The 26,363-nt window shown below is 35.6% G+C and overlaps 2 protein-coding genes across 3 annotated transcripts in view; one reads left to right on the forward strand and one right to left on the reverse strand.

Moving 5' to 3' along the window:
* The first annotated feature begins 3,810 nt into the window (after positions 1 to 3,810).
* OSGEPL1 (O-sialoglycoprotein endopeptidase like 1) overlaps positions 3,811 to 26,363 on the forward strand; it is a 30,758-nt gene continuing 8,205 nt past the window's right edge. Inside the window, exons 1-8 of one of the 2 annotated variants that reach the window (XM_047085111.1) lie at positions 3,812 to 4,131; positions 5,078 to 5,318; positions 9,279 to 9,666; positions 10,463 to 10,667; positions 10,744 to 10,892; positions 11,701 to 11,831; positions 11,955 to 12,026; positions 13,451 to 13,556. In XM_047085111.1, coding sequence (XP_046941067.1) covers positions 5,098 to 5,318; positions 9,279 to 9,666; positions 10,463 to 10,667; positions 10,744 to 10,892; positions 11,701 to 11,831; positions 11,955 to 12,026; positions 13,451 to 13,529 — 1,245 coding nt within the window. In that variant the 5' untranslated portion in view covers positions 3,812 to 4,131; positions 5,078 to 5,097 and the 3' untranslated portion in view covers positions 13,530 to 13,556. Of the gene's footprint in view, positions 4,132 to 5,077; positions 5,319 to 9,278; positions 9,667 to 10,462; positions 10,668 to 10,743; positions 10,893 to 11,700; positions 11,832 to 11,954; positions 12,027 to 13,450; positions 13,557 to 26,363 lie in introns of those variants that run through there. The other variant, XM_047085112.1, reaches the window with a different exon arrangement.
* ANKAR (ankyrin and armadillo repeat containing) overlaps positions 16,167 to 26,363 on the reverse strand; it is a 69,006-nt gene continuing 58,809 nt past the window's right edge. Inside the window, exons 17-22 of the mRNA XM_047085110.1 lie at positions 25,572 to 25,730; positions 24,772 to 24,889; positions 22,025 to 22,134; positions 20,321 to 20,517; positions 17,758 to 17,804; positions 16,167 to 16,476 (exon numbers count right to left, since the gene is read on the reverse strand). Of these exons, the coding sequence (XP_046941066.1) occupies positions 16,229 to 16,476; positions 17,758 to 17,804; positions 20,321 to 20,517; positions 22,025 to 22,134; positions 24,772 to 24,889; positions 25,572 to 25,730 (879 nt within the window). The 3' untranslated portion in view covers positions 16,167 to 16,228. The remainder of the gene's footprint in view (positions 16,477 to 17,757; positions 17,805 to 20,320; positions 20,518 to 22,024; positions 22,135 to 24,771; positions 24,890 to 25,571; positions 25,731 to 26,363) is intronic.

A 26,363-nucleotide genomic window follows, 5' to 3' on the forward strand; every position in this document is an offset into this window, starting at 1 on the left:
ATAATTATATTGATAAAAATAAATTCTCAATTATAAGAACTATAGTAAACTGCATTAACACTGTACAATGAACTCTTCTTATGACAGGAATTTTATAGTATTTAAATCTCTGATTTTCCAAATAATGTATTAAAAAATTTCTATTGACAACACTTTTTGGAAAACATTCAGATTCTGAAAAAAAAAAAACCATAAAGAAAAACTTGAGCATATTATCAAGATGATAAGCATGCATTATTCATGTTACAATTTCTTAAATGGGAACAGAAAAGCCAGATGACTTAACAGGCATTTCTGAGAAAATAGCAGTATACCACATACTACATAAAAACCTTATACAGTGATTCTGCTTTGAAACATAGGTCCCTCCTATGAATTATCAAATCCTATGTTTCTGTTACGGCACTTAACATATGGGAGTAACAAAAAAATTTACCCTTTCCCTCCCCTGCCAAAAATATACATACCCCACACACTTGAAAACAGACCGTTTGGATCTGGCAATTTCTCAAAACATTGAACAGATTTACCATATGATCCAGTAGTTCCAATTCTGGATATGTACCCAAGAGAAGTGAAAGCAGGGATTTGAAAAGATATTTATTTATACAATCCATGTCTGTAGAAGCATTATTCACTATAGTTAGAAGGTGAAAAGAACCGAAGTGACCATTGACAGATGAATGGATAAACAAAATGTGGTATATACAAACAATAGAATATTAGTCTACTTTAAAAGAAATCGTGACACATGCTACAACATTGGCTGAACCTTGACATTAATGCTAATAAGTGAAATAAGCCAGTCACAAAAGGACAAATATTGTGTGATCCCACTTATATGAGGTACTTGGTAGTCAGAGGGAAAGAACGGTGGTTTCCAGGGGCTGGCAAGAAGGGGAAATGGAGAATTAGTGTTTAATGGGTACAGTTTCAGTTGGGGAAGATGAAAAAGTTTTGTAGATGGATGGTAAAGACGGTTGCACAACAATGTGACTATACTTAATGCCATTGAACTGTACACCTAAAAATGGTTAAAATGATAAATTTTGTTGCATGTATTTCACCACAATAAAATAAATCAGCTGAGTAAATTTGTAAAATAAGCATAGTGGCTAAGCAACTAAGGTAAAAAGCAAAATATCTTCCAAGGATGAGACCTGATTGACAGTATTACCATTAATGAAAGAATGTTCCACATCAAAGATTTTTCAACAAAAAAAGCTCTTTAAAAAGGAAGAAAGCAAATGACAGCGTATTTTTAGCACAATCCAACCCATGAAGCATGTAAGACAGGTGATTCAAATGGAAACATGCATCGGGCCTGAAACATTAACCATTAGAAGCGCCAAACTCATTTCTATTGCATTCATTCCATATTTACCAAACAATCTGATTGTAATTTGATTCTGCTTTCATTGTAATTTGCTCAATACAGAGAAAGTAAGGACCAGCAAGCTTAGGTAACCTAGCTCCATCATTACATTTCTCATACATTAACACATTAGTGTTATGGTTTTTACAGTTTCTTAGCAGATGGAGCATGGGACTCAGCACCCCAGAGTCCAGTCACTTCCAGATCTGATAAACCAATTTCAAGCCTAGAAGACAATGAGATGTTGAAACCCAGTAATCACACCCAGGTCCTGCTAGGCTGTGGATACATCTGTGGCAAGCTACACCATCTTCTCCCAGCAACTTCCCACTCTCAATGCATACAATAATGCTGTATTGTAATTACGTCATTAGGCTCAGTTCCTTGAAGATAGGGAGTGAATCTTATCTTTTATCCCCAACAACTAATAAAGTTCCCAGCTGAAAGGGAAGAACCCAATAAATACATGGTAAATGAAAATAAAATCCAATTTAGTAATACATAATTAGGAAATGAATATTGTAAAGGTTCTTCTGTATCTAATTTTCCTCAAAAGCTTACAAATGAAAACTTGGGCAATAGCATTGACAAAATAGCGTGTTTCAATTCAGTTGGAACTCTGGATTCAAGTGGAAGTTACAGTAGTTAGGTCATATTTTGTTGAGAATGTCCACCAGTGGCATTCAAACTATGAAATGATCTGTATGGAAGCTCAGATCTCAGAGAGCATAAGTGCCTTTCCACCAATAATTTTTCCTCTAGTACAATAAAGAAGATGGAAAATGTATACCTTCACTTGCCAAATATGTGGTATTAGTATAAGTGCCTTTTCTTTCTGCTACTGACATGAAATCAATCAAAGGAAGAATAAAATTCCTCCCTACTGTGTCCTAGAGCTCTGCTGTTTCACATAATGCAGCATTAAGACTCAACACTAGCCACAAGTTCCTGGATGAGGAATCTACCAGTGATTCCAACACATACAAAAGGGATAACTCCTGACACATTCTTGCACAGGAGGGCATTGAGACACACTTGCTGAACATAATTCAAATTGCAAAAAATGCCAGATGTGAAAGTTTATGTTCAGACTAGATTTCAGCATATAAAATAACCTCTAACAAATCATTTGCAATTAGGATAACTAATTTTTCTTCACCTTTTGGTCTTAATTTTTCTTTTTTCCTTTTTGTGGGTCAGCCACATATACTAGAGAAAATATGGGTTATTTTTTCTTCTAGAAATTAAGGAAACAAGTTTCCAGAACCATATGGCCTAACTTCTTAGCTTTGCATTTACTAGCTGTGTGATCTGCAAATCATCAAATTCTCATCTATAAAATAAGGACAGTAGCTACCTCACCGGATTGTAGTGAGGATTAAATAATCTGCAACACTGCCTGGAACAACAAAAGTGCCACTTTATATTGTTAATTAGCTGCTATTACCATAAGTGAAATTTTTGAAAGCATCAGTTCCACCTAAAAAAAAAACCTCAATAACATTCTGGTAATTATGAATATATATATTTGTGTGTGTGTCTTATTGCTAGACTCTAACTGTGACTTCCCAACCACGATTCACTTCTTTTATACCAAGAGCTTCTTGCCATTCGAGATGCAGATATACGTGACAGCCTATCGAACCTTGCATATATGAAGTCCTTGCTTGGTAAAACTTAAGGTCTAGCAGGGAAGAAGAGAGCCTTTTGAGATAAATCTATTCATACAAATGACAAGTTCACATACCAATAATAGTAATTTAAAAAAATTGAAAAGTCCAACAATATGAGTACATATTACTCTGAAGTCTGCATACATAGTAAGCAAAAACCATCCAATGCATTGCGAAAATAGGATAATTTTTTAATGTTAAGTGAATATGTACCATCTCCTCCTCTTTTTAATCACAAAAACGGACTAGCCCCACACCTTTTACTCCAAAAAGCGGGAGTAACGGTTTAGACTATCCGATCAGAAGCGCTTCCGTTCCCTCGGAACCTTGTACAATCAAGTCCTTGGTGTCGTCCCTACTTTCCACTCTGCTTCTGAAAGTACTAGCTGTTTCAGGCCACAACTTTTAGATTTGATGATAGTTCCTCTAAAATGGAATGACGAATAATCTCCATCCTTTTCTCACAGTGGCGTCCAAATTCCAGCCAAAGACAAACAAAATTGTCTTTTAGTGTAGCGTAGTGTTTAGAACTTAATGCTGTGTAGTCAGACAAATCTGCGTTCGGCCTCCGCTAGATCGGTCATTAGCCGTGCGATGTTATAAAAGTCTTGTTACTACAAATCTAAGGGAAGCGCGTGAGTACACGCACTGAATCTTGGACAAAGACAGCATTTATACTTTTTTTTTTTTTTTTTTTTTTAACTGAATTAAGTGTAACGCCCTCTAGGTTTATAGCAGCTAGTCCTGGAGACGAGACGCGGGACTGTGTTGATGACATCACTTCCGGGGCGACAAGGTCGGTCTCTGCCTCCTGCAATAACGCAGCGACTGACTTTGCTAGGAAAAGGACACCTCTACTAGCTACTGTCATTCACGAGGAAGGTGGGTGAAACTGCTCACCCCTCTCTTACTGGTTCTTTCGTGTGCCTGGAAGAACGATTCCAGTAGAAGCCCTTCGCCTTCCTACAACAGAGATTTGTACTGGCCAAGTTCCCTGGGTTCACTTGGGAGTCTTCTTGGCCCAAAGACAAATGCTCAGCACAGGCAGCCTTGCGTGGGTTTTGTGACTGCAAAGTTCTCCAGGTGTGTCTTTCTGTGCTACATTCCCCACAACTCCCCTCTGCGAGGTTTTTCATCACTCTCATCCCTGCATGCCGTTTGCCCCAGTGGAACAATAAAAATTCCAATATTCTCTCATTTACCCATTTTGTCCATTAGTGTGTAGGGAAAGGACCTACTTAAGCATCCAGAAAGTTCTAAGACAGATGATTTAGAGTCATGAAACTAGATACTTGGAAGTGTGAAGATACCAGGGTGCTTTAGTGATGGACTGCTTTTATGTGAGGGGGGAAAAGGGATTTGGGGGAGATCCTTATTGTGATAAACTTGTGGTAAAATGGAGATTGAGTTAAGGAAATTGAAATTAATGGATAAAATGGGTATTAGGTTGCAGTTGTTTTAGATAAGAAGTGGTTCTTTTAAGATGAGCTTCATAAGAACACTTGTTTCCAAAGTAGATGACTAAAATGTGTGTCTTTAATGTGAATTCTTGTTTTCAAACTAAACTATCAAATTTTATTTTGAAAGATATTTTCAGGAAATAGAATGCATTTATTTTTATCTGTTCTGTCTTGCCTTTATTATTTTTTTAAAACCAATTCTATCTTAGTTTATAGCTATCAAACAATAAATAATAGCACTTTTCAGATAACTATCCATGCGACTATTAGCTGTTTTATAAAAAATAATGAATAGTTTGCTAAGAACAGCGTGATAGTAATACTAAAAAATTTTATATCTGACTTCCCTGTTTTCCCCCTTAAAGAACATTATATTCATTCCTACTGTCATTGATATTAATGGGTTGCTACAGCCTTTAAAAATTTTTGCTAACTTTTCCAAAACTTTCCTATAATTTTGCAAAATTATTATATTGAAAAATAAATCAAGTTTTTTAGAATTTTGCTTACCTAAATGGGTTAGTGGTCAATGTCCGTTCCCAATAATTGTTTCTTCATTTCTTTTCCAGGAATTATCTATAGAGTAAGTATGCTGATATTGAATAAGGCAGCAGGAGTTTTTTCTAAACCATCAAGAAGGGAAATTTATGAATTTTTAAGAAGTTTCAATTTTCGTCCTGGAAAAGTATTTCTTCATAAACTAGTATTGGGGATTGAAACCAGTTGTGATGATACGGCAGCTGCTGTGGTGGATGAAACTGGAAATGTTTTGGGAGAAGCAATACATTCCCAAACTGAAGTTCATTTAAAGTAAGTAGACATTTTCTTTGTAGTTCCCAATTTGGGGGGGGGGGGGGAAGTAAAATAAAATAATTCTTTTCTAAAAGCTCAGTATATATAAAAGCTCAGTTTTAAGAGCTCATTTCTTTTGTGTGAAAACTTCTAATAACTGCTGTAGAAAACCTGAAGCCCTTCAACCTGGTTTCTAAGGCTCTCCACAATAAAGTCCAACTTTAGCTAATCCTGTTGCCAAAAAAACCTAAACTCATTCCCAACTCCGATATTTATCCATAATTTCTCCTCAGTAATTTCTCTTCTTTTGCTCACCTGTATGTTTCTTGGTCTCGACTGAAGTCCTTGGAGAGTATGACCCTACCTCTAACCTGTGTTGATCACTGGAAAAAAAAAATTCCTATTCACATGTATACATAAAACTCATGTTGACACTTAAATAAATAATATACTGCTGTATTAAACCACAGAATGGTGCAAGGTTTATAAACTCATCTGTTTGCAGAGGACCACTAGTCGGGTTATATAGATAAGTGGGCTGGATATAAAGTGGAAGATATCTGGAGGGGGTCACTACTCAGCTCCAGCCAATTGTTGCCATGCAGAAATGTAGGCCCTGTGTTATTTGATCATCAGAATTTTCTAGAGAAAATGGAAATCCAGAATGTAACTGTAATATCTCCAGATTTTTAAAATTAGTAGCTAGCTTGAACTATATTAAAATACTGAACAGATAAAATATGCCTTCAGGCCATCAACTTATAACATCTGCGTAGTGAAAAAGGTTGGTATTTTGAGATCACAGACCTGTATTTGAATTATGAATTAGGTGCTTGGTATTGGCTCTGATTTTAGGCAAGTTCCTTACCCTCTCAGATTATGTTTTCATATCTGTAAAATGGGAAAGATAATGCTTCCCTTACAGGATTGTGGGGAGCATAATAGAAATAATATATGTGAAGAGACAGAATAGGCCTCTAAGAGTTACACACTATGTAAAAGGGACTGCAGCAGGCATTAATAAGGCGTGGTGAAGTACTAGAAAGTCCTTACCTTCAAGGAGCCTCACCTAATCTCATCATATATAGACCTGAAAGGAAACATACAACATACAGTACAAGACAGCATAAAGTATGAAACCAGTGCAAACAGTAAGTGTTACTACCATGCCCCAGTTCCATGGTTCTTTCAGTATTTCTGAGAGTTCTGGACATTTGAACGTGGAAATGTTAACTGCACAGAAAGGCCTCTCCTAACCACTTTATCTAAAGTAAATACTCCTACCATGTTAATTGCATGTTATCTCACCCTGCTTATCTTCTTCATCATCCTTTTGATAATTTTTACATTTGTTTACTTATGTATACTCTTTCCCCCAATAGACTCTAAGCTCTATGGTGACAGGGGCTGTGTCTGTATTAATCACTATACCATGCCTTGATACCCAGAGTAGCATCTGATATGTTGCAGGTATTAGTGGCCTTGAAAAATAGGCCTTCAATAAATGGAGATGAAAAAAATATTGTTGTACAAGTAAGCATCATAGTGAAGGCAAAGAGGTGAGAAAATACCGGACATTCAGTTTAGTTAGTGCATAGGTTACTTGAGAGGAATACACAGGCAAGCAAACTATGGTACCATCTGCACAGCTCATCTCTGCATTTATTGAAATCCTACAGTTTCCTGGCAACATTTGGCTCCAGCTTTGAGGCCAGATGGTTTTCCTGCCTCTTTGTTAGCTTTTTGGTCACTCAATTACCTACTCTCCATACTGTGTACAAATTAATTCTTTTGAGAATAAAGCCATGGTTTTATTCATCTCTTTTGTCTCTGGTCCTTAGCTAGCATAATCCTTTGAAGGTAAAATATATAGAAGATGCCCAGAAAGGAAGGGAGGTAAGCAAGTGGGAGAAGGAAGAAAGAAGTGGGAGGGAGAGGATTTGCACTTAAAGTCACCTAAATTTCAATAAAGTAAACACTTTTGAGTAGGAGAGTTATGGGGTCAGCATTGTGCTTTATTTTCTGGTAATACAATATAGAATAGACTCCAAGGATCAGAAAATCTGTCTGGGGGAACTGCAGTTAGTAGACTTTGAATAGACTGAGATAATGAGAGTTTTTGAGCTTGGGAATGGTGATATATTTAATGTGGACAGTGAGATAAAGGAGATAAAGATGAAACCTGAAACCCAAGTGATTAGGAGGTTTGATGCCATTAACAGAGTTGAAGAATATAAGAGAAAAAGTAGCTCTGAAGAACCGAGGCAAATATGGGGCGCCTGAGTGGCTCAGTCGGTTAAGTGTCTGACTCTTGATTTTGGCTCAGGTTATGATCTCAGAGTTCATGAGTTTGAGCCCCACGTCCGGCTCTGCACTGACAGCGTGGAGTTTGCTTGGGATTCTCTCTCTCCCTCTCTCCCTGCCTGTATCTCTCTCTAACAAAATAAATAAACTTAAAAACAAACAAACTAAAAACAACCAGCAAAAAAAAAAAAAAATTAAAGAAAATAGTATTACTATGTGGATGTGTTGAAATAAGATGGTTTGTTTCCCTCATTACCTGACACAATACATATTATAACTGTTAAATAAATTAAAAAAAAATTTTTTTTAACGTTTATTCATTTTTGGGAGACAGAGAGAGACAGAGCGTGAGGGGGAGGGGCAGAGACACGGGAAGACACAGAACCTGAAGCAGGCTCCAGGCTCTGAGCTGTCAGCACAGAGCCAGACGTGGGGCCCGAACTCATGGACCACGAAATCATGACCTGAGCTGAAGTCAGATGCTTAACTGACTGAGCCACCCAGGCACCCCAGTTAACTAAATATTAATTGAATGTTCTTACTGATGATTTTCTTTCTTTTTTTTTTTAGTTTATTTATTTTAAGAGAAAGTGTGCACATGCAGGAGAGAGTGGGGGAGGGGCAGAGAGAGAATCCCAAGCAAGCTCCACACTGTCAGCACAGAGCCCAATGCAGCGCTTGATCCCATGAACCATGAGATCATGACCTGAGCCGAAACCAAGAGTCAGACACTTACCTGACTGAGCCACCCAGGCACCCTAGGATTTTCACTTCTATGTCTAGAACTAGCAGCATCAAATATTCAAAGATTTTTTTGAGGTTAGAGGTATATTTTGTAGACCCTATATTTTATTGCTCTGCCTTTATGATTGTAAGTCAGTCTCATTCTGGCAAACTTTTTCTAGCAACTACTTATTTACTCTTGACATTTGGAGTGGTTATCCACTGTTTGTCCTACATAGACCAAAAATCAAAACGATCAGCTCTAAGCACTAGATTCCCACACTGTATTTCAAGGTTGCAAGCTGTCTACTGTCCTGCCATGACCTTAATCAAGTGCAACATGTTTAAAAATAAACTCACCTTCTTTACAAAACTGTCTTCATGTTTCTCTCTGTTAGTATTTCTTTTCTCCCAGTCATTCCAGCTCAATATCTGAATCATCTTGGATGCCTTGGTCCCCTTTCCCCTTATATACAGTCTAACTTAACAGTTTTCAAGGCTCTCTTCCCCATTCTTTCACTTCCCATGATCACATAGTATAAGATGTAATCATCTTACACAAATACTTTTATAATAACCTTAAAAAAAAATCTCCCTGTCTTCAGAGAGATAATTTTTCTAAAATCCAATTTTATCCTGGCCTTTTCTTGTTCAAGACATCTTCATTAGAATGCTTCTTAAGATTATTTTGGTGATTCCGTATATTAACAAATCCATAGGAATTTGTTGTGTACAATTTTGAAGTCAGAGACATTACACCCTTAATCCCTGCATATTGAATTCTTATATTGTGTTGCATTATAAGGCACACATATTTGAATGTATGACTAACATTTTTAGCTATATAATGATTAATTTGAAAACATGCCTTCAGCCCTAATACAAAACTTTTCTTAGTCTATTTTCACAATCTTAAAATTACAAAAAGCTGTTTGTTTGTTTTTTCCCCAGAACAGGTGGAATTGTTCCTCCAGTAGCGCAACAGCTTCACAGAGAAAATATTCAACGAATAGTGCAAGAAGCTCTTTCTACCAGTAAAGTCTCTCCAAGTGAACTCTCAGCAATTGCAACTACCGTCAAACCAGGACTTGCTTTAAGCTTGGGCGTAGGCTTATCATTTAGCTTACAACTGGTAGACCAATTAAAAAAACCCTTTATTCCCATTCATCATATGGAGGCTCATGCACTTACTATTAGGTTATTAAATAAAGTAGAATTTCCTTTTTTAGTTCTTTTGATTTCTGGAGGTCATTGTCTATTGGCATTAGTTAGAGGAGTTTCAGATTTTCTGCTTCTGGGAAAATCTTTGGACATAGCACCAGGTGACATGCTTGACAAGGTAATTATTAAAGAATTAATTTCTCTTTTCTGTTATGGTGTCTGTTTCAATCAAATATTAAGAGATGCACTACACTGCCATTTATCTAAATATTTCTGATAAACATATTAGACTGAAAAAAATTTATATGCAATAAGAAAAAAAGAAAAAGAGTAGTACATAGTTTTATAAAAGATTCTTACCCATTATTAATAAAATGGTAAGAGGTTTAGATTAGTACATAAAGGCTCAAATAGTTTGCAGATGCAGTTATGTTTTTAATCAAAAAAGACGTGAAAGAAATTGCCAAGTAAAGTACTATAAAAATGTGAAATAAGATACATAAAGATAATATAAAGACATTAAAGATGCACAAAGTTTTGTGATTAAACATCACAGTTGTTGACACCACTACCAAGCAGGTTTCTTTTTTCTTTGTTTCTGGATTGTACAGAGCCTACTGCTATATGCAAAAATCCTGCTGCCAACGGCAGAAATGATTAGAAGAAATGGGCAGGTTCTAATATTTGAAGTTTATCATTAAGCGGTCATTGTGAACTTCAAACTTGTTTTTCATCCCCAATAGAAGAGCAGGGGTAGATAGGGAAGCAGTGATTGGCCACTATTGATAAGGTTGTCAGGAGTAAGTCTGTCTTTACTGGCTTGCTAGCTATAGTCCATATTTGTACAAGTATAGCATGTCTTATTCATCCAGTTTTGTTTTGTTTTGTTTTAGTAAATTTCATTTCCTTTGTACCTTGGTTTCACAATGAGCCATTTTATGACTCATTACAAAATTTTTGTTTGTTTTTGAAAGGTAGCAAGAAGACTTTCTTTGATAAAACATCCCGAGTGCTCTACCATGAGTGGTGGGAAAGCTATAGAACATTTGGCCAAACAAGGAAATAAACTGCATTTTGATTTCAAACCTCCCATGCAACGAGCTAAAAATTGTGATTTTTCTTTTACTGGACTTCAACATGTTATTGATAAGATAATAACACAAAAGGAAAAAGAGGAAGGTATATTTCTAATTTGTAGAGTTGGAAAAATAAGTAATCCTGGATTGTGCCTAAAAACACCTATTCATTTCTGCAGGGATCCAGAAGGGGCAAATCCTGTCTTCGGCTGCACACATTGCTGCTGCAGTACAGCACACAACAGCGTGCCACATTGCAAAAAGAACACATCGTGCCATTCTGTTTTGCAAGCAGAGAGATTTGTTATCTCAAAGTAATGCAGTGCTGGTAAGTTTTGTTATCGCCTCTAACAATAATAGTAACACTTTATAGTATGTTATTTTTCTTCTAGGTACTTAATTGATCCTGTGCATAGAATATGATATCTTTATGTCCTGTGCTAGCCCTGACAGAATGAAATTATGCAGAATAAAAACTAACAGCCATTTCTCGTACAGCTTCTATGTCAGCTTTATGGGACATCTTTATAGACTGTGTGGCAAAAAACTCCAAGGCTGTCTCTTAATGAATTTAAAAGTGGGTTTGCATAAGAAATGAAATACAGTAACTGTTACTCTTATTTTAGAAAAATAAGCTAGTTTCCTTGAAATTTATGTTCCTTTGATGAAATCCATTTAAATCTGCATGTAAGCCTTGGTAAACTTCCTGTTTAACTGTATCTTAAACTTCATCCTTTTGAAACTTATAAAATGAGAAAATATTTAAATGATGGTAGATTCACAAAATAGAATATTATGTGAATATCAAAGGTAATAGCTTTTTAAGAATAATATAAAATGAAAAAAATGCTTATAAGTAAAAACAACAGGGTCTAACATATTGTTGTACTATGATTATAATTAGAAAAATGTTAGAAGAATATATATAAAAATAATAGTGATGCTGGTATTGAAATTATTGATTTTCTTTTCCTCCAAATTTTTATCATATAGCTATATCACTTGCCTGTTCCCCACCTATCAAAATGTAATATTTTCTTATTGTATAATGCTTGTATTTTCCCCAGGTTTAGCTAACAGTTTGGCTCATATCCTTATGTAGTATTTGTTGATTTGGGTCTTCCCAATTCCTTCAGGTTGTATCTGGAGGCGTTGCAAGTAACCTATATATCCGAAAAGCTCTGGAAATTGTAACAAATGCAACACAATGCACTTTGTTATGTCCTCCTCCCAGACTGTGCACTGACAATGGCATTATGATCGCATGGTAAGCCACAGGATATATGTGCTTCACTCATAATTATGTAAATATTAATTTCTATTTCATCATGTTAAGTCTTCTTCCTTTAAACCCTGGTCTATTTATTTTATTTTAATGATTCTTATTTAGGAATGGTATTGAAAGATTGCGTGCTGGCTTGGGCATTTTACACAACACAGAAGGCATCCGCTATGAACCAAAGTATGTAGTACCGTTTATAATCTCTATGCAAGTTGCAGTATAAAATTCAAAGCCTTTTATATATGAGGTTTTCATCAATATTCTGGTGGTACCTGAATAAAGATTATATTATTTCATGAAATTTCTTAATAAATATTTTTGCTACAGTATCAAATCATAAACATTTTGACAAATCATAGGTTAGAAATAGGTGGGTGGGTAGGGATGATGAATACCCTCATTTACTAGCAGAATGGAAACCATGTCCATGGCCTGGACTTTTGTAATATCAAAGCAATCTCAGGACCAGCTGGTATGCTGGGAAACTTCAGAAAAATGTGTAAAAAGCAGTCAGGTCTGAGACTGGGTTGTGAGTATGCTCCTCCACAAGCAGCTGAAAAATGGCCAAGAGATAGCTACTTTCTGAAAGCCTTATTTCCTCTACCAAATCAGAGTTCCAAAGAATAGCACAGTGTTTCAATTTGTTATCAAGTTCTGGTCTAAGTTATTTCTGGAATAGTAAAAATAGTAAAGGATGATTATGTTTCATAATCTACTATAATTCTATTTTCCACATGATTTCATTTAGTGTTTTAAAACTTTTCAGTATTTTAGTCCATAACTATTGCTACATGAACCACAGAGTATTAAGACTATAAACGAACAGAGTTTAATTAGTTGTGTCAGAAGGAATCTCCTATGATGATGGCCTACCCTCAGGTAGAATATAATGTCTGATCCAGTGTTGCCTTCTTGTGGCAGTGTTGAAGCTGGAGGTGATGACTTTTTTCACATTAGGGTCCAGTTGAAGCCTTACATTGGGCAACGTTGCTAAAAAGCAAAAATCTGAGGCCAAAATTATTTACTGGGAAAGCACAGAGAAAGAGGGTTGGATCTAAGACCTCTCCTGCTGGTAGCAACAGAGGAAGGTGGAAAAAGAAACAACCCAGCTTTTGAAACCTCAAAGAAGAATCAGTAAAAACCTGGAGAATTTCTAAAGTAGGAATGGATGTAGATTTGACTTTAGCTGTATGGTGAACTGTTTTTACCCTTTCAGCTTTGTAGAGAATTATAAGGTATTTTTGTTGTTGTTGTTGTTTTTTATTTCAAGTTTTTATTTATTTACAGTATGAGAGCAGAACTATTTCTTTCAAAAACTTCTCAATCCTCAAACTCATTGAATTGTATACATTAAAGATGTATAGCTTTTCACATGTCAACTATACCTCAAAGTGGTTTAAAAAATTATGAAATTTAGCGTTCTTGTTAAAGGAACTGGCCTTTTCTTCACCCATTATTTCTGCTGTATTTATATTCAAGAACCATCATCACATATGATTAACTGTACATTAGATGTGTATACTGTTTGTCAGAATTCAAAGCAAATAGTGACAGATCAGGGTGCAAATATTTGAAATAATATGATTTATCTGATTGTGATGCAGATGTCCTCTTGGAGTAGATATATCAAAAGAAGTTGGAGAAGCTGCCATAAAAGTACCACGATTAAAAATGAAGATTTGATTTTTGCTTTTCAAACAATCTCTTAAGGTAGGATTTCAACATTAAGTTGTGATTTTTTTTGTATATCAAATTGCGGAAGATACATAATATTAATTGTTCATCAAGACTTTCTTATGTTATTCCTTTTCTTATATTTGATGTTTAACCTGGTCTTCTGAGAGAGAAATAATATGTTATAGTCTTATAAGGTAGTATAGGTTTTTTATTATCAAAAGTAAAATAAAACATCTTGTGGGGAAAAGAATGTACTGCTATTGGTAGGTAGAAAGAAAACCTTGGACGATATACAATGATTCTGTTAAATCCTGGCCCCATATTATACAGGCCTAGATCTTTCTATCTTCTCATATCAGGATACTAAAAACTATTTTTTTACATTATATTCTATTTATTTTATTATATTAAATGTATTTATTTAAGAGCACACGTGTGAGTTGGGGAGGGGCAGAGGGAGAGGGAGAGAGAGAATCTTAAGCAGGCTCCATATCCAGCACAGACCTCAACGTGGGTCTCGATCCCACAACCCTAGGATCATGACCTGAGCCGAAATCAAGAGTTGAACGCTTAACCAGCTGAGCCACCCAGGTGCCCCTAAATTTATTTATTTATTTATTTATTTTTTTTTTTTTTTTAAGTTTATTTATTTTTGGGACAGAGAGAGACAGAGCATGAACGGGGGAGGGGCAGAGAGAGAGGGAGACACAGAATCGGAAACAGGCTCCAGGCTCTGAGCCATCAGCCCAGAGCCCGACGCGGGGCTCGAACTCACGGACCGCGAGATCGTGACCTGGCTGAAGTCAGACGCTTAACCGACTGCGCCACCCAGGCGCCCCTAAATTTATTTATTTTTAATTGAACTGTAATTGACATACAATATTATGTTAATTTGAGGTGTACAACATAGTGATTCAACATCGATATGTATTATTACACCATGATAAGTATAGTTTTACCATCTGTACCATACAAAGTTATTACAGTATTATTGACTATATTCTCTAGGCTGTACTTTTCATCCCCTGACAAATTTATCTTATAATTGGAAGTCTGTGCCTCTTAATCACCTTCACTTATTTCACCCATTTCCTGTGTACCCTGCCCCTACCCTCACCCGTGGCAAAAGGTGGTTACCAGTAGAAGCTATTTTTTTGACTCCTGCTGAAACATTAGCCTAACTTTACTAATGAGAGAGAAATTTTAGAAATGTTCCCAGGTCAAAGTCATGTCAAATTAGAGAATTCTAAATGAAGACAAAAGGTGACTCTAACAGAATGCATGTTATTAATTATGAAAATATATGTTATTAGGTATATTCCCTGGAGCAATTGGGATATCTATACATTTCTTAAAATCCATCTGAGATTTTAAGTGATCCTTCTAGTATTTTTTAGTTGACCACATATATTTATATCCATTATTTTAGAAATTGTATTTAATCAATGAAAGTAAATGAAATATAAAGGTTTTCGGTTTTGTTTTTAGATAATTTCCTCTGATTTTGAATCTTTATACCAGTTTATCACTTTTTTCCTGCCTAGATTAAAGTAACTAAATGTACTGTGCTTTGAATATAAAGATGATGCTGCTGACTTTAATGTCCTTTGAGAGATTTTACCAGTAAAGAGTTATGTCACATCATCCATACTGGACCAGGTTGTTAGCTTTCTACTCAATGACTTGCTTTGTTCAGAAACCAGGGGGTAAGGATAAAAATCGAAAATGAAAAGATTTCTTATTTTAATCCTGCCTTAAGGTGACCTCTTTCTTGGGAAATTCCATAAGTAATTCCTTTTTTTTTTTTTTTTAAGAATTGTAATCATAGAATACTGCTTTTGGATCATCCATTCGAGAATAAAAAAATATACTTTATATGAGGGAACATATAGAAACAGCCAATATTTATACAACTTTGCATTCTTTGCTGTTGAAGTATAGCTATGATAGAATTGGTTTGTAAATATTATTTAGAAGAAACTATTAGTTTGTGAATTCACAGTTTTCATTTAAATTTGTATTCTGTATCATATGAACCTGAATTCACAAAGAAGCAGTATCAGTATTTCCTGTGGCTCACACAATCAGAGTGCATATAAACTATGGAAAGAAATTGACCAAAATTTCTTCCCGCTGTCACAAATATTATAAAATGGGGATATCTATAATCTAAGTTCTTAAAATTTTTAAGTATCAAAACTGCTACAGGTGCTTCAATACAAGCATACTTGTTAACATTGAGTTCATGATATAAATAAGAGAAACTACAGATAAAGAAAAAGCAATTTTTAGAAACATTCCATATCTGTAGGCCTCTCAATAAGTACTTGGCCAGAAGGAAGGAAGGAAGGGAAAGAAGGGGAAAGGTGAAAAGGAAAAGGAAGGGAAAAACATTGAACTCTATATGGGCAAGCATATTTACCAAAGTTAGCTAATAGTACAGGTAAAAGGCAATTCGCTGAAATACTCTGTTTACTTAGTTATGTGTATTTTACCACAATTAGATTAAAATTAAAGGTAAAAAAATTGGGGGGTATCTGGATGGCTCAGTCAGTAGAACATGTGACTCCTGGTCTCAGGGTGGTGAGTTTGAGCCCCGTGTTGGATATAGAGATTACTTAAAATCTTAAAAAAAAAAAAAAAAAAAAAAAAAATTTAAAAAGATTGCTCAGGAATTCTTCCATATGTTCATTCTAATGCTTTTATTAGCCTTCTGTAGGCTCTGGATTAGCTTTCTGTACATGTTTCCCTAGTTGGCTCAAGAACACTATTCTTGGTCTTGATACTTCTGTGATATCTGATGAAGTTGCAGATGAAAAGGCAAAAACATTGTGAGAAACAGTGGTCTTTTTTGTTGTGTTGAAGAGTCCCATGAAATTTGTTACAGGAGGTATCAAAGTCAAAGAATCTCTTGGTTGAATTTTAGGTTTTAATTTTCTTCGGTGCTCTTTCCCTAAAAATGAGAGAGGCACAATTAAATGTCTCTTTCTTAAGCCCAAGAGCCCTAGATACATTCTCATTGCTCTTGGTTCTGTATAGTTCTATTCTGTCCAAATCACTAAAACATAGTAAGAGAATGGATCAGTAGCTTCCAGACTTGTAGATGTCAGAGTGCAAAAATTTGTGGGGGCCAAAATATGGTTCCAGCTTGTTATTATGCCAAGTTGAGACTAATAAAAGAACAAATACCAACACAATTTTATAAAACAAGAGATATTTTAATACCCAAAAGAAACTATAAAAGGGGCTATCTCAAAATGACACATTTAATATTGAATGAAATTAACTTTCTCAGAAACTTGCTATATTGTCCTTATTTTTTCTTATGTTATCATAAACCCGTGAAAACGTTATCAGACCATTATTGGTACACAGATTGCTATTTAGAAACCAATATTAAAGTGAAGAAAAAAATGGGATTGACTTTATTCCTTTATGTAAATTACTCTTACACTAAAGAAGCTATACAAAAAATATTCTTCTACCCATGATATTCAGAAATATAGCCTCCCCCACACATCTAGCTTTCCTCAGAAACTCCCTGAATAAGTGAAGTTCTCTCTTGTCCTTGTATTCTCTTATTTTCTCTCCCTTTCCATTTGTGACAACCTACAAACTGATTGTGACTTTTGAATGGTTCTATCCTTGCTTTTGATTATAGGATAATATACCAAGGCTGATACTGGTCCTACACTAAACACACATGAACAAGCACTAAGTATATAAATGAAATAAAAAAGTAAATTTCTTTTCCCTCTTTCATATCTAATAGTAACCTTATAAGATCTGGGCTCTGATTTTACAGGCCTAAGTCACTCAGCCATCATCTGCCAAATATATATAAAACTGTAGAGTATCAGTGGAAAAAATGTGATCTCTGCCCTAAGAACCCACAGACAAGTTGTACATGAAACAAAACAATAGAAATATTGTAATTTAAGCCACACTTACATGTTGTTTCAATAATGACCTATTTCTATGCATGGCTTATGAGAAAAAGCAAACAGAGAGGGATTTATGTCAAGTGATATAGTAGGAAAGGCCTTAAAAGAAATGATTAACATGGTCTTGTAAATGGGAAGGTATTTTAAGTATACAGAATGACAAAAGCAGAGTTTACAGGTAAACTTTTTAGGGGGTAAACCTCTACAGTTTGAATTTTTAGAAATGGAACACAGAATTGTAAAGTGTCAGGTCTAGGAGGTACCTCAGAGATGAAAGAAAAATCAATTACCTTTCTTAAAGACAGGAGTTATGGATGGTCCTCCATTTTTCTCGAGACTAAAAGGAAAACATGTATCACAAAAACTAGGAATATATAAAGACTTTAGTACACCCAGGCAATAAATTCCATACCCAGTGGCCTAATTTATATGTTACCTGTACTAACTATGCATGTTACCTGTAGGTATTTTATATTCAGTCACTCATTTACCCACTTATCACTCAAACATTTGGAACGTTAAATCTGCTTGAAGTGATCAGTGAAAACTTCATGGGAAAAGAGACACTTCAGCTAGGTTTTGAAGAAAATAGGTCTTCAAATGAATGAGACAGAGGGAATAGGATATGAAAAATTATAGTAGTATAAAACAGCATGGCATGTTCAGAGAATACTAAGTAGTCTAGCATGGTTGGAATTAAAGGTATCTGGAGATATATGATGGAAGATAGGTTGGAGAAAGGTCATTTTAGGTATTAAGAATACAACAAAATTTAAACTTTATTTTCAAAGCAATGGTTTACCAATGAAGTGTTTCAAGCCAAACAAGGTGTACCTAGTTAATATAGGGGTGTGTGTGTGTGTGTAGGGATTTAAAAGCAATTATTTTAAATCATCATCCTGTATGTGTAACATAGTTACAGAATTTCCCTGGTAATAATATTTAAGTCTTGCCTAAAGCTAATATATTAAAGGTGGTTATCACAGATGTATAACTGGCTAATTTGATGAGGAACATTTGCTGCTGTCCACTTTAATGAGGCATAGGCTTCAATCTGTCCATATGCCAACTTGATGGCTACAGGGTAACATTTAGGCTAGCATGTAGGCTCAGAGTGTTTCCATACAGGTTCAGTTAACACCAGTAAAATTATGTCTGTCTCTCCATATTTCAAAATTTCCATATACAAAGACTTTTCTAATCTGCTACTCTTGGGGCTGGATGGGGGCATGGGAGTAGAGAAGTGATATGTACCCCAAAAAAATGCTATCATGATCCCAACCACAATCATTGTACTTTCCAGTAGTGGTATCAAGGAATATTTTGTGGAAGGGTATTGTTGTCTATCCCAAAGTTTCCAAACTGATTTTAATAATCTTTTAGCACATTTCCTATAGTTTCATTTAACCAAACTCATTCACTGAGTTGAAAGGGAATAGTCCATATAAATACTCTAAGGAGAGTTCTTAACACTGTTAGTTATGGGAGTAATTATTATTTGCTTACTAGCTTCACCTCACCTGGTAATCATTCTTACAAGTTTACTGACTTACAATCCTAAAAGTTGGGTGCTCGCTTCGGTAGCACATGTAGAATCCTAAAAGTTGGGTGTTCACAGCTCCAGGGGCTGCCATTCATCCTCGGTCACTGTAGATTGGTGTAGTTTTTACACCTATTTTCCAGTAGATGACAGTAAAGTACCCAAGGAAGGGACATCTTTTTGTAATTCCCAAAAAGTTGCTATGTAGGCTAGTTGGGGAAGTGACTGTGTAAAATAATACTTTTCATTATTTATCCTAAATTGATTTTTGAGCCAGTAAATATTATTTTTAACAATGTCAATTATAGGGGTGCCTGGGTGGCTCAGTCGGCTAAGCATCCGACTTCGGCTCAGGTCATGATCTCACAGTCCCTGAGTTCGAGCCCTGCGTCGGGCTCTGTGCTGACAGCTCAGAGCCTGGAGCCTGCTTTGGATGCTGTGTCTCCCTTTCTCTAAACCTCCCCCGTTCATGTTCTCTGTCTCAAAAATAAATAAACATTAAATTTTTTTTTAAATGTCAATTATAGCAATTTAATTTAGATTTACCTGGCTTATTATATAAAATTAGGTACTCAGTTTTGGGTTTTCAGTTTTTCAAAGACTTAAAATGAAGATGTACTAAAAATTGGTTTATAGAACCATGATGTATTGGATCTTATTCTTTTCTATTATTATAGAGTTAATACTGTACCTTGAATAGTTCTGTTTCCTACACATAAATAGTGCTAGTTGCAGAGACTTGTAATACAGCTACATCTACTAAAGAAAAGAAAATGTGCCCATTCTAAAGAGATTCTCCTCTCCCTTTTGCAGAAGCTTAAGCTATAATGAAACTATAACACTGAAGCAAAATCCTCCGAGTAAATAAATGCCTTTCAGACTTTGCCATAACTCCAGTCACCGAGTTTGATTTAGCTGTTTCTATCCTGGGAGTCTGGCCTAACTTTGAATCAGGTTCCAAAGTCCCATCTGATGCCAAGGTCATGGTGGCATTCCTGGTCAGCTCAAATCTCTCAAGTATATCCCCAAAATGCCTTCTTGGATCAGACTTGGAGGCAACCAGAATCCCAAAAAGCTTTCTGAAATGTGAATAATCTTGGCCAAACAGGATCCCCAAGATCTGGTTGTGTTCATGCCGGCACAAGAAGTTCTGTTGCAAAATCAGAATTAAAACAGGCTTTGGCAGTGGACATTTAGAATGAAGTTTATCTCTTGGTATACAAGGCACAAAAATAGTTCCCCTTGTTTGAGCTTCCTTAAACTTTCTTACAAGTTCCTTTATCGATAATTTCAACTTCACAAATACACAATACCTTAATGCAGGAAGTCCCACTCGCTGTTGCATCTGAAATTCCTTTAGAAATGCTGGGTTAATACTTGCATCTCTGCTGATATTATTTGTTAATCGAAGGAACTGATTAGGCTTATTTCTGCATTCCTTTAATAGGATGCGGAAAGCACTTGTGTTGTAAGTTAAGTAGCCAAGAGCACAGGAGCAAGCTGTGCGAACCTAAGTGAAGAAACAGTTCCTCCATTGAGCTAAAACATCTAACACATGTTCTCATTAAACATTTCCTAAGAAAGTCTTTGTAGCTATGTTTAACAAACGTGTGTCAACCAATGGCAATCTATACATGGACACATAACAACGATGTTTTCAGAGAGAGAGATGTCAACTGCCACTAATTACTAGTAGTTGTTCTCAGTCCGGACTGCATTTTAGAATCGCCAGCAGTTAAAAACAACAACAAAAACCCACCAACTGAATCAGACTCGCTTGGGGGTAGAATCTGGGCATTTGTATTGTTTTTTAAAAGTGCCACAGGTGATTCTAATATGCAGCCAGAGTAAGAACCATTGAGTTTGAAGTAGGACAGTGGGTCTCAGTCTTGATTGTGCATTGGAATCCCCTTGATAGTTATGAAAATTACTCATGCCTAGGTACCACCCCTAGAAGATCTGATTTAATTATTTTGGAGTGCAGTCTGGACACTGGAATTTTTTAAAACAGCTCAGTTGATTATAATAGGAAACCAGATAAGAGACGATAAGATAAAAACAAGTTTAAAATAAGACACTCAGGAAAGCAATTCAATTTTCCACTGGCAAAAACAGAAAAAGTAGATCTTTCCTTTCTTGAAAGGAATACCCTCAGTCTGTGACCCTGAAGTAATTAAGTTACTCATATGATTAATTAAAGTATATTCCTGGGCAGTTCTTAGAAAATCTGTTAGTGGTGGCCTAAAAACTGTCATAGAATGAACAAAAACCACACACATCCCGGGTAACAGAGGGTTCATATACTGGTCTCTACATTGACATCTGACTGCTTTATATGCCCATATAATTTCCATACCTTGAACAGTGGTTCTCAGTGTATGGTCCCTATCCATCAGTTTCAGCTTCTAGGAACTTGTTAGAAATGCACATTGTAGGGCCTATACCAGATATATTCAATCAGAAACCCTGGGAATGGAGCCCAGCGATCTATGGTGTAACAAGTCTTCCAAGTAATTCCTATATTCCCTGAAGTTGGAGAAACACTACCTTAGACCTGGAGGGGGGAAGTGCAGGGGAATACTTAGATGCAAACCACTACTACAGCCAGCCCAGCCTTCTTCACACTGTCATCTCTAATCCTGTTTGGCAGATAAGGAAAACTCCAATGGATTCCATTTTCATGCATTCCAAATAATCATAGAAATGACTTAGTGACATCACTGGTTAGTAACTAACCAGTTTTTGTGAGAGATTTTATAAATATTTTAATTACCAATTTCTATATCATCAGTGTACTTATTTGTAGATTGAATCTTAAGTTATTGAAGTTAAATGTGCACATGTTGTAGGAACAGAATTGTGGATGGCAGATACTGTACTAGAAAACTCCTCTAATTTTGTATTAGTAACATGAACTATTATATAACATACTTAACCTGTGGAGAAATTAGCCCACAAAAGTGAGAGGCAACTTACATTTTTAGAATATTCAATTATAGAAAGACTTTTGTTTTTACCTCTTCTTTTTCTGAATACAAATGATAGCAGAGCCGTTGGATTGTCCCTAATGTGGCAAATGCTTCTGGAATACCAGCTCTAGAATGAGCCAGGCTAGCTATTAAATTTCCTACAAATAAGAAAAAAAATGCTTGTGTTATTTAAATGATATAAACTGATATACTGTACTTTTGTTCATTTGCACATATTGTTAAAAAGGATTGAGTCACAAGACATCTCTGTTAATGAAGAAGATCTGAGAAAAAGCATGTATATATTAAATGTGGAAATTTTTCCCCCAAATTGTGATTTGGTTTTCTGTCACAAACAGTAAAAATTAATTAGCTTTATCTAAGAGTGGGGAATTTTGAAAATCAGAGGTTTTTATCCCCATGGCTTCAGAATATATTTTGTTTTGAGCTTTAGCATTTTTACATTTTTTTAAGTTTATTTATTTTAAGAGACAGAGAGAGCACATATGAGCAGGGGAGGGGCAGAGAGGGAGGGAGGGAGAGAATTCCAAGTAGCTCTGTGTTCAGAGCTCTCTGCTGTCAGCATAGAGCCTGATGTGGGGCTCAATCTCATGAACCATGGGATCATGACATGAGCTGAAAGCTTAACCAACTGAGCCACCCAGGCACCCCTGAGGTTTAGCACTTTTTTAATGACTATGAACATAATGATTGAACTACCATAAAAAGTTAGTATGTCCTCTTTGTAGTCCAGATTGCTTTGAGTTAAGAGCTTAATGATATTTTAAAACCAGGCAATGTATTACTAACTTAAACTTAAAATCATTGAAGTTTTTGCCATAAAAACAAATGTTTGGGGGTTGAAAATAAGGTAATTCAGTAATAAAATAAATGTGCAGCTACCAGCTTACAACCATTTCATTCAAATATGTGTTTTATTTTTAAAGCATTCATGTGATATTCTTTCACAATATTGTCGCTGTGTTGGAAAAAGTGCAACACAAATTTTAAGATATAAAGGCATCCACCCATATAAATGTGGATGGATACTTTATTGAGGTATTCATTGGGTTTTTGTTCTTGTATTTTTTTTTTTTCTGGCCTTCTTTATAAACCAAGGCCTTTGTATTTATTGTTTCAGGATGGGGAGGGATGGGTTGTATGGCTTGGAGCAAAAATTGTCTTAAGATAACCTTTTTTTCAGGCTTATATATTTTTAAAATCTATGTGTATAGAAGGCATTATTTTAGGTGAAAAGGAGAAAGGAAGAGAGGTGTCTCTGAAGATGAGGAGTAAGAAATGGGGAACAAATGGAGGCAGTCAGAGACTCTAAGACTAAGAAGGAGATGATAGGAACAGGAGCTTTGAGTGGAGAATGGTTATGTAGTGCACATAGGAAAACTGGACAGTTGGCAACAGAAATCCTAGTCTTTGCAAAACTTCTGTGCCTTTGGAGCTTTTTCTGGGAACCATGACTTAGACCTTTAGCACGACACTTATTTTACATTATATCTGCAGCCTGAATATCCTGCTTTGCTTGAGATACCCCAGACTCTGGAGATGCATTTGACTCTGATGGTGGAGTGCAGAGAAAGGCCCAGTAATTTTTGAGATTCAGTTCCTACCAGCCTGAGACAATATGTGAAAGCTAGTATAATATGGTATTTCTTGCACAAAAGAGTTTGTGGAGTAAAATTTAAACCCACTACAGTTGTTTCTCAGAGCCATAGAATTACTATGACTTGAATTAAGAATGCTATTTAGATAAAAAGTATTTAATAGTTTCTTTTAAACATGTTTTTGTCCTAGTTTCCATCAGAAAGTTTGTGTTTGCATGAATTTTCCTTCCATCTCAAGTAAAAATATAATTCCATGGCAGCAAGTATGATTTCCTTTCCTACCTTCTATGATCCATTTCAGTTAAAACAAACAAACAAACAAACAAAAAAACTATTTATTTTTTGGTAGTAGACACTCCACATGGTTGTCATCCTGATACTGTTTCATGTTGTGTTGAGAGTGATCTATCAGGGCGCCTGGGTGGCTCAGTCGGTTAAGCGTCCGACTTCGGCTCAGGTCATGATCACACGGTCCGTGAGTTCAAGCCCCGCGTCGGGCTCTGTGCTGACAGCTCAGAGCCTGGAGCCTGTTTCAGATTCTGTGTCTCCCTCTCTCTCTGCCCCTCCCCTGTTCATGCTCTGTCTCTCTCTGTCTCAAAAATAAATAAATGTTTAAAAAAAAAAGTGATATATCAAGTCAATTAGCTTATTATTAATTTTGAAAGTTAGCTCTGGAGGAGATACAGTTACACAACTAGCGTTAAGTGTGCCAAGAACTCTGTTGGACTATTTTGCTTTGCTATATTGCATAGCAACAAAGGGAACTCTTTAAATGTTAGTAAAATGTGAACAGTTGACCAAAAGAAAACCAGACAGAAGTATAGCAGTATAAATCTGCCATTACTTTCATAAATCAGTGTGTAAACTTTGTTGTTGGTAGCTCATAGTTTAATTCTCATTTTCTTTCTGGAAAAAATAATTAGAGGTTTGAAAAAGTAAGAAATCAAAAAGGCCATGTTCAGAGTTACCCTGCTGCTTTTTGGGGTGCAGAGTAGACTCCCATTGTTCCATGTAGGCTTACTGTGGAGTTCATGTAGATTTGTACCAGCTCATTCTTCAAACCATGTGACATAGTATCAGGCTTATTATTTTATTATTGCTCAGATTACAAAAAATTATTTTTGAAAATAGTTTTATGTAGTTATTTTATGTAACTACCTTCCAGTTATTTCTTACCTGTCAAGACAATAGTGGTAGAATGAACTGAATACAGACTGTCAACTAAAATAGTGACACCTCTTGCAGACAAAGTAATATGGTCCATGTCTATAATGACTTTAGCTAATATAATAATCTGAAAACAAAAAGAAGCATAGAATCATTGAATGTTTTCTATTTGGCTTCTCTAATTAAGCTTTAATGTTTTTTGGCTACTTCTCAGGAAGGTTAGAGGGGTAATTTGGTATTATTCAGTAGAAGAAAAGCAAGTGGCAGGGGTGTGAGTTAGAGTGCTTGTCCCTATCTGATTACTGCAGTGAACATGGTAGGCCATTGCATTCTTCCTACAATATTTGCAGGTTTTCCATTCTTGAAGTATGGGTTCATAGAAAATATTTCTCCTAAATGTTATAGGCTAGAAAAAGAAGAGAGAGAATAAGAAGAACCCATATACATCTAGTTGTCATGGGTTGAAGAACCAGTGTGATCAGGTAAAGATCTGCAGTTAGAAAACATGTCTTGGATACTACCATGTTTTTCTGCCTGTAATATGTGGATGATAAAAATAATACTATCTGCCCATCAACCTGACAGGGTTCTTATAAGCATCAGGTAAGGTACAAAGGCAAAAAGTGCTGGTAAAATGAAGATATCCTCATAAATAACAGGGATTTTATGAGGTGGAAAGGGCTGGTGTGAAAAATACTGCAAATTTTACAAATCAGTAAACACTTTTCCAGATTAAAATTTTTTCTAATTTTCAAGTTTTTGACTAAAAAGACACTTATGGATTTGAAGTTTTAACTTCAGTTTTGTACCTGAAATGCTGCCATTGCCTTCTCAGTTTCAATTGTTGATTCAAGAAAAGGTTCAAAAATTGATATGGTCATTATTCCACTTTCCAATATTAAGTATTGTTGAAGGCGATTATTGAAGGCAAAAAGGGTTAATGCATAGCCTGCTCTTAAACAAACATCCTAGAAATAGGAGAAACATGCGTTATCTTTTTTTCTTTTTTTAACTCAAAAAGGCAGGTTTTAGGTTTATTTATTTTTATTTATTTTTAAGAGAGAGAGAGAGAGCCAGCAGAAAGAGAGGGAGAGAGAATCCCAAGTAAGCTCTGTGCTGTTAGTGCAAAGCTTGATGCAGAGCTCAAATTCATGAACGGTGAGACAATGACCTGAACTGAAATCAAGAGTCAGACACTTAACTGACTGAGCCACCCAAGTGCCCCACATGCATTATCTTTAACTTAGTTCATTTATTATGTTACTCAAGGTAATAGATTTTGAATTCTCGCCCATCTAAATACATTACATTTTTATCTCTGGGAGTAAAACATGACATCATTGGGGAAAACAGGTAATAGCGTCAACCCAGGATGTCATTGAACAGATTAAATAGAGAAGTAAGTTGTGGCTTCAGGGAGAAGAGAGAAGTAATTTTCATATTCAGAGGGAATGTTAGTTAATAATTGTGCAAATAAATAACTAAACAGAAATAGGAAATTCCATAATTTCACTAACCCTCAACTTTTTTGTTTTAACATATTTTTATTTTCATTTCAACATTTCAAAGTAGAATTTGATAAGTCAAAACTTCCTTGTATA

This window comes from Lynx rufus, unplaced genomic scaffold (assembly GCF_022079265.1).
Source record: "Lynx rufus isolate CCGP_SWC_20201006 ecotype Redwood Valley unplaced genomic scaffold, mLynRuf1.p SCAF_2, whole genome shotgun sequence".
Lineage (NCBI taxonomy): Eukaryota > Metazoa > Chordata > Mammalia > Carnivora > Felidae > Lynx > Lynx rufus.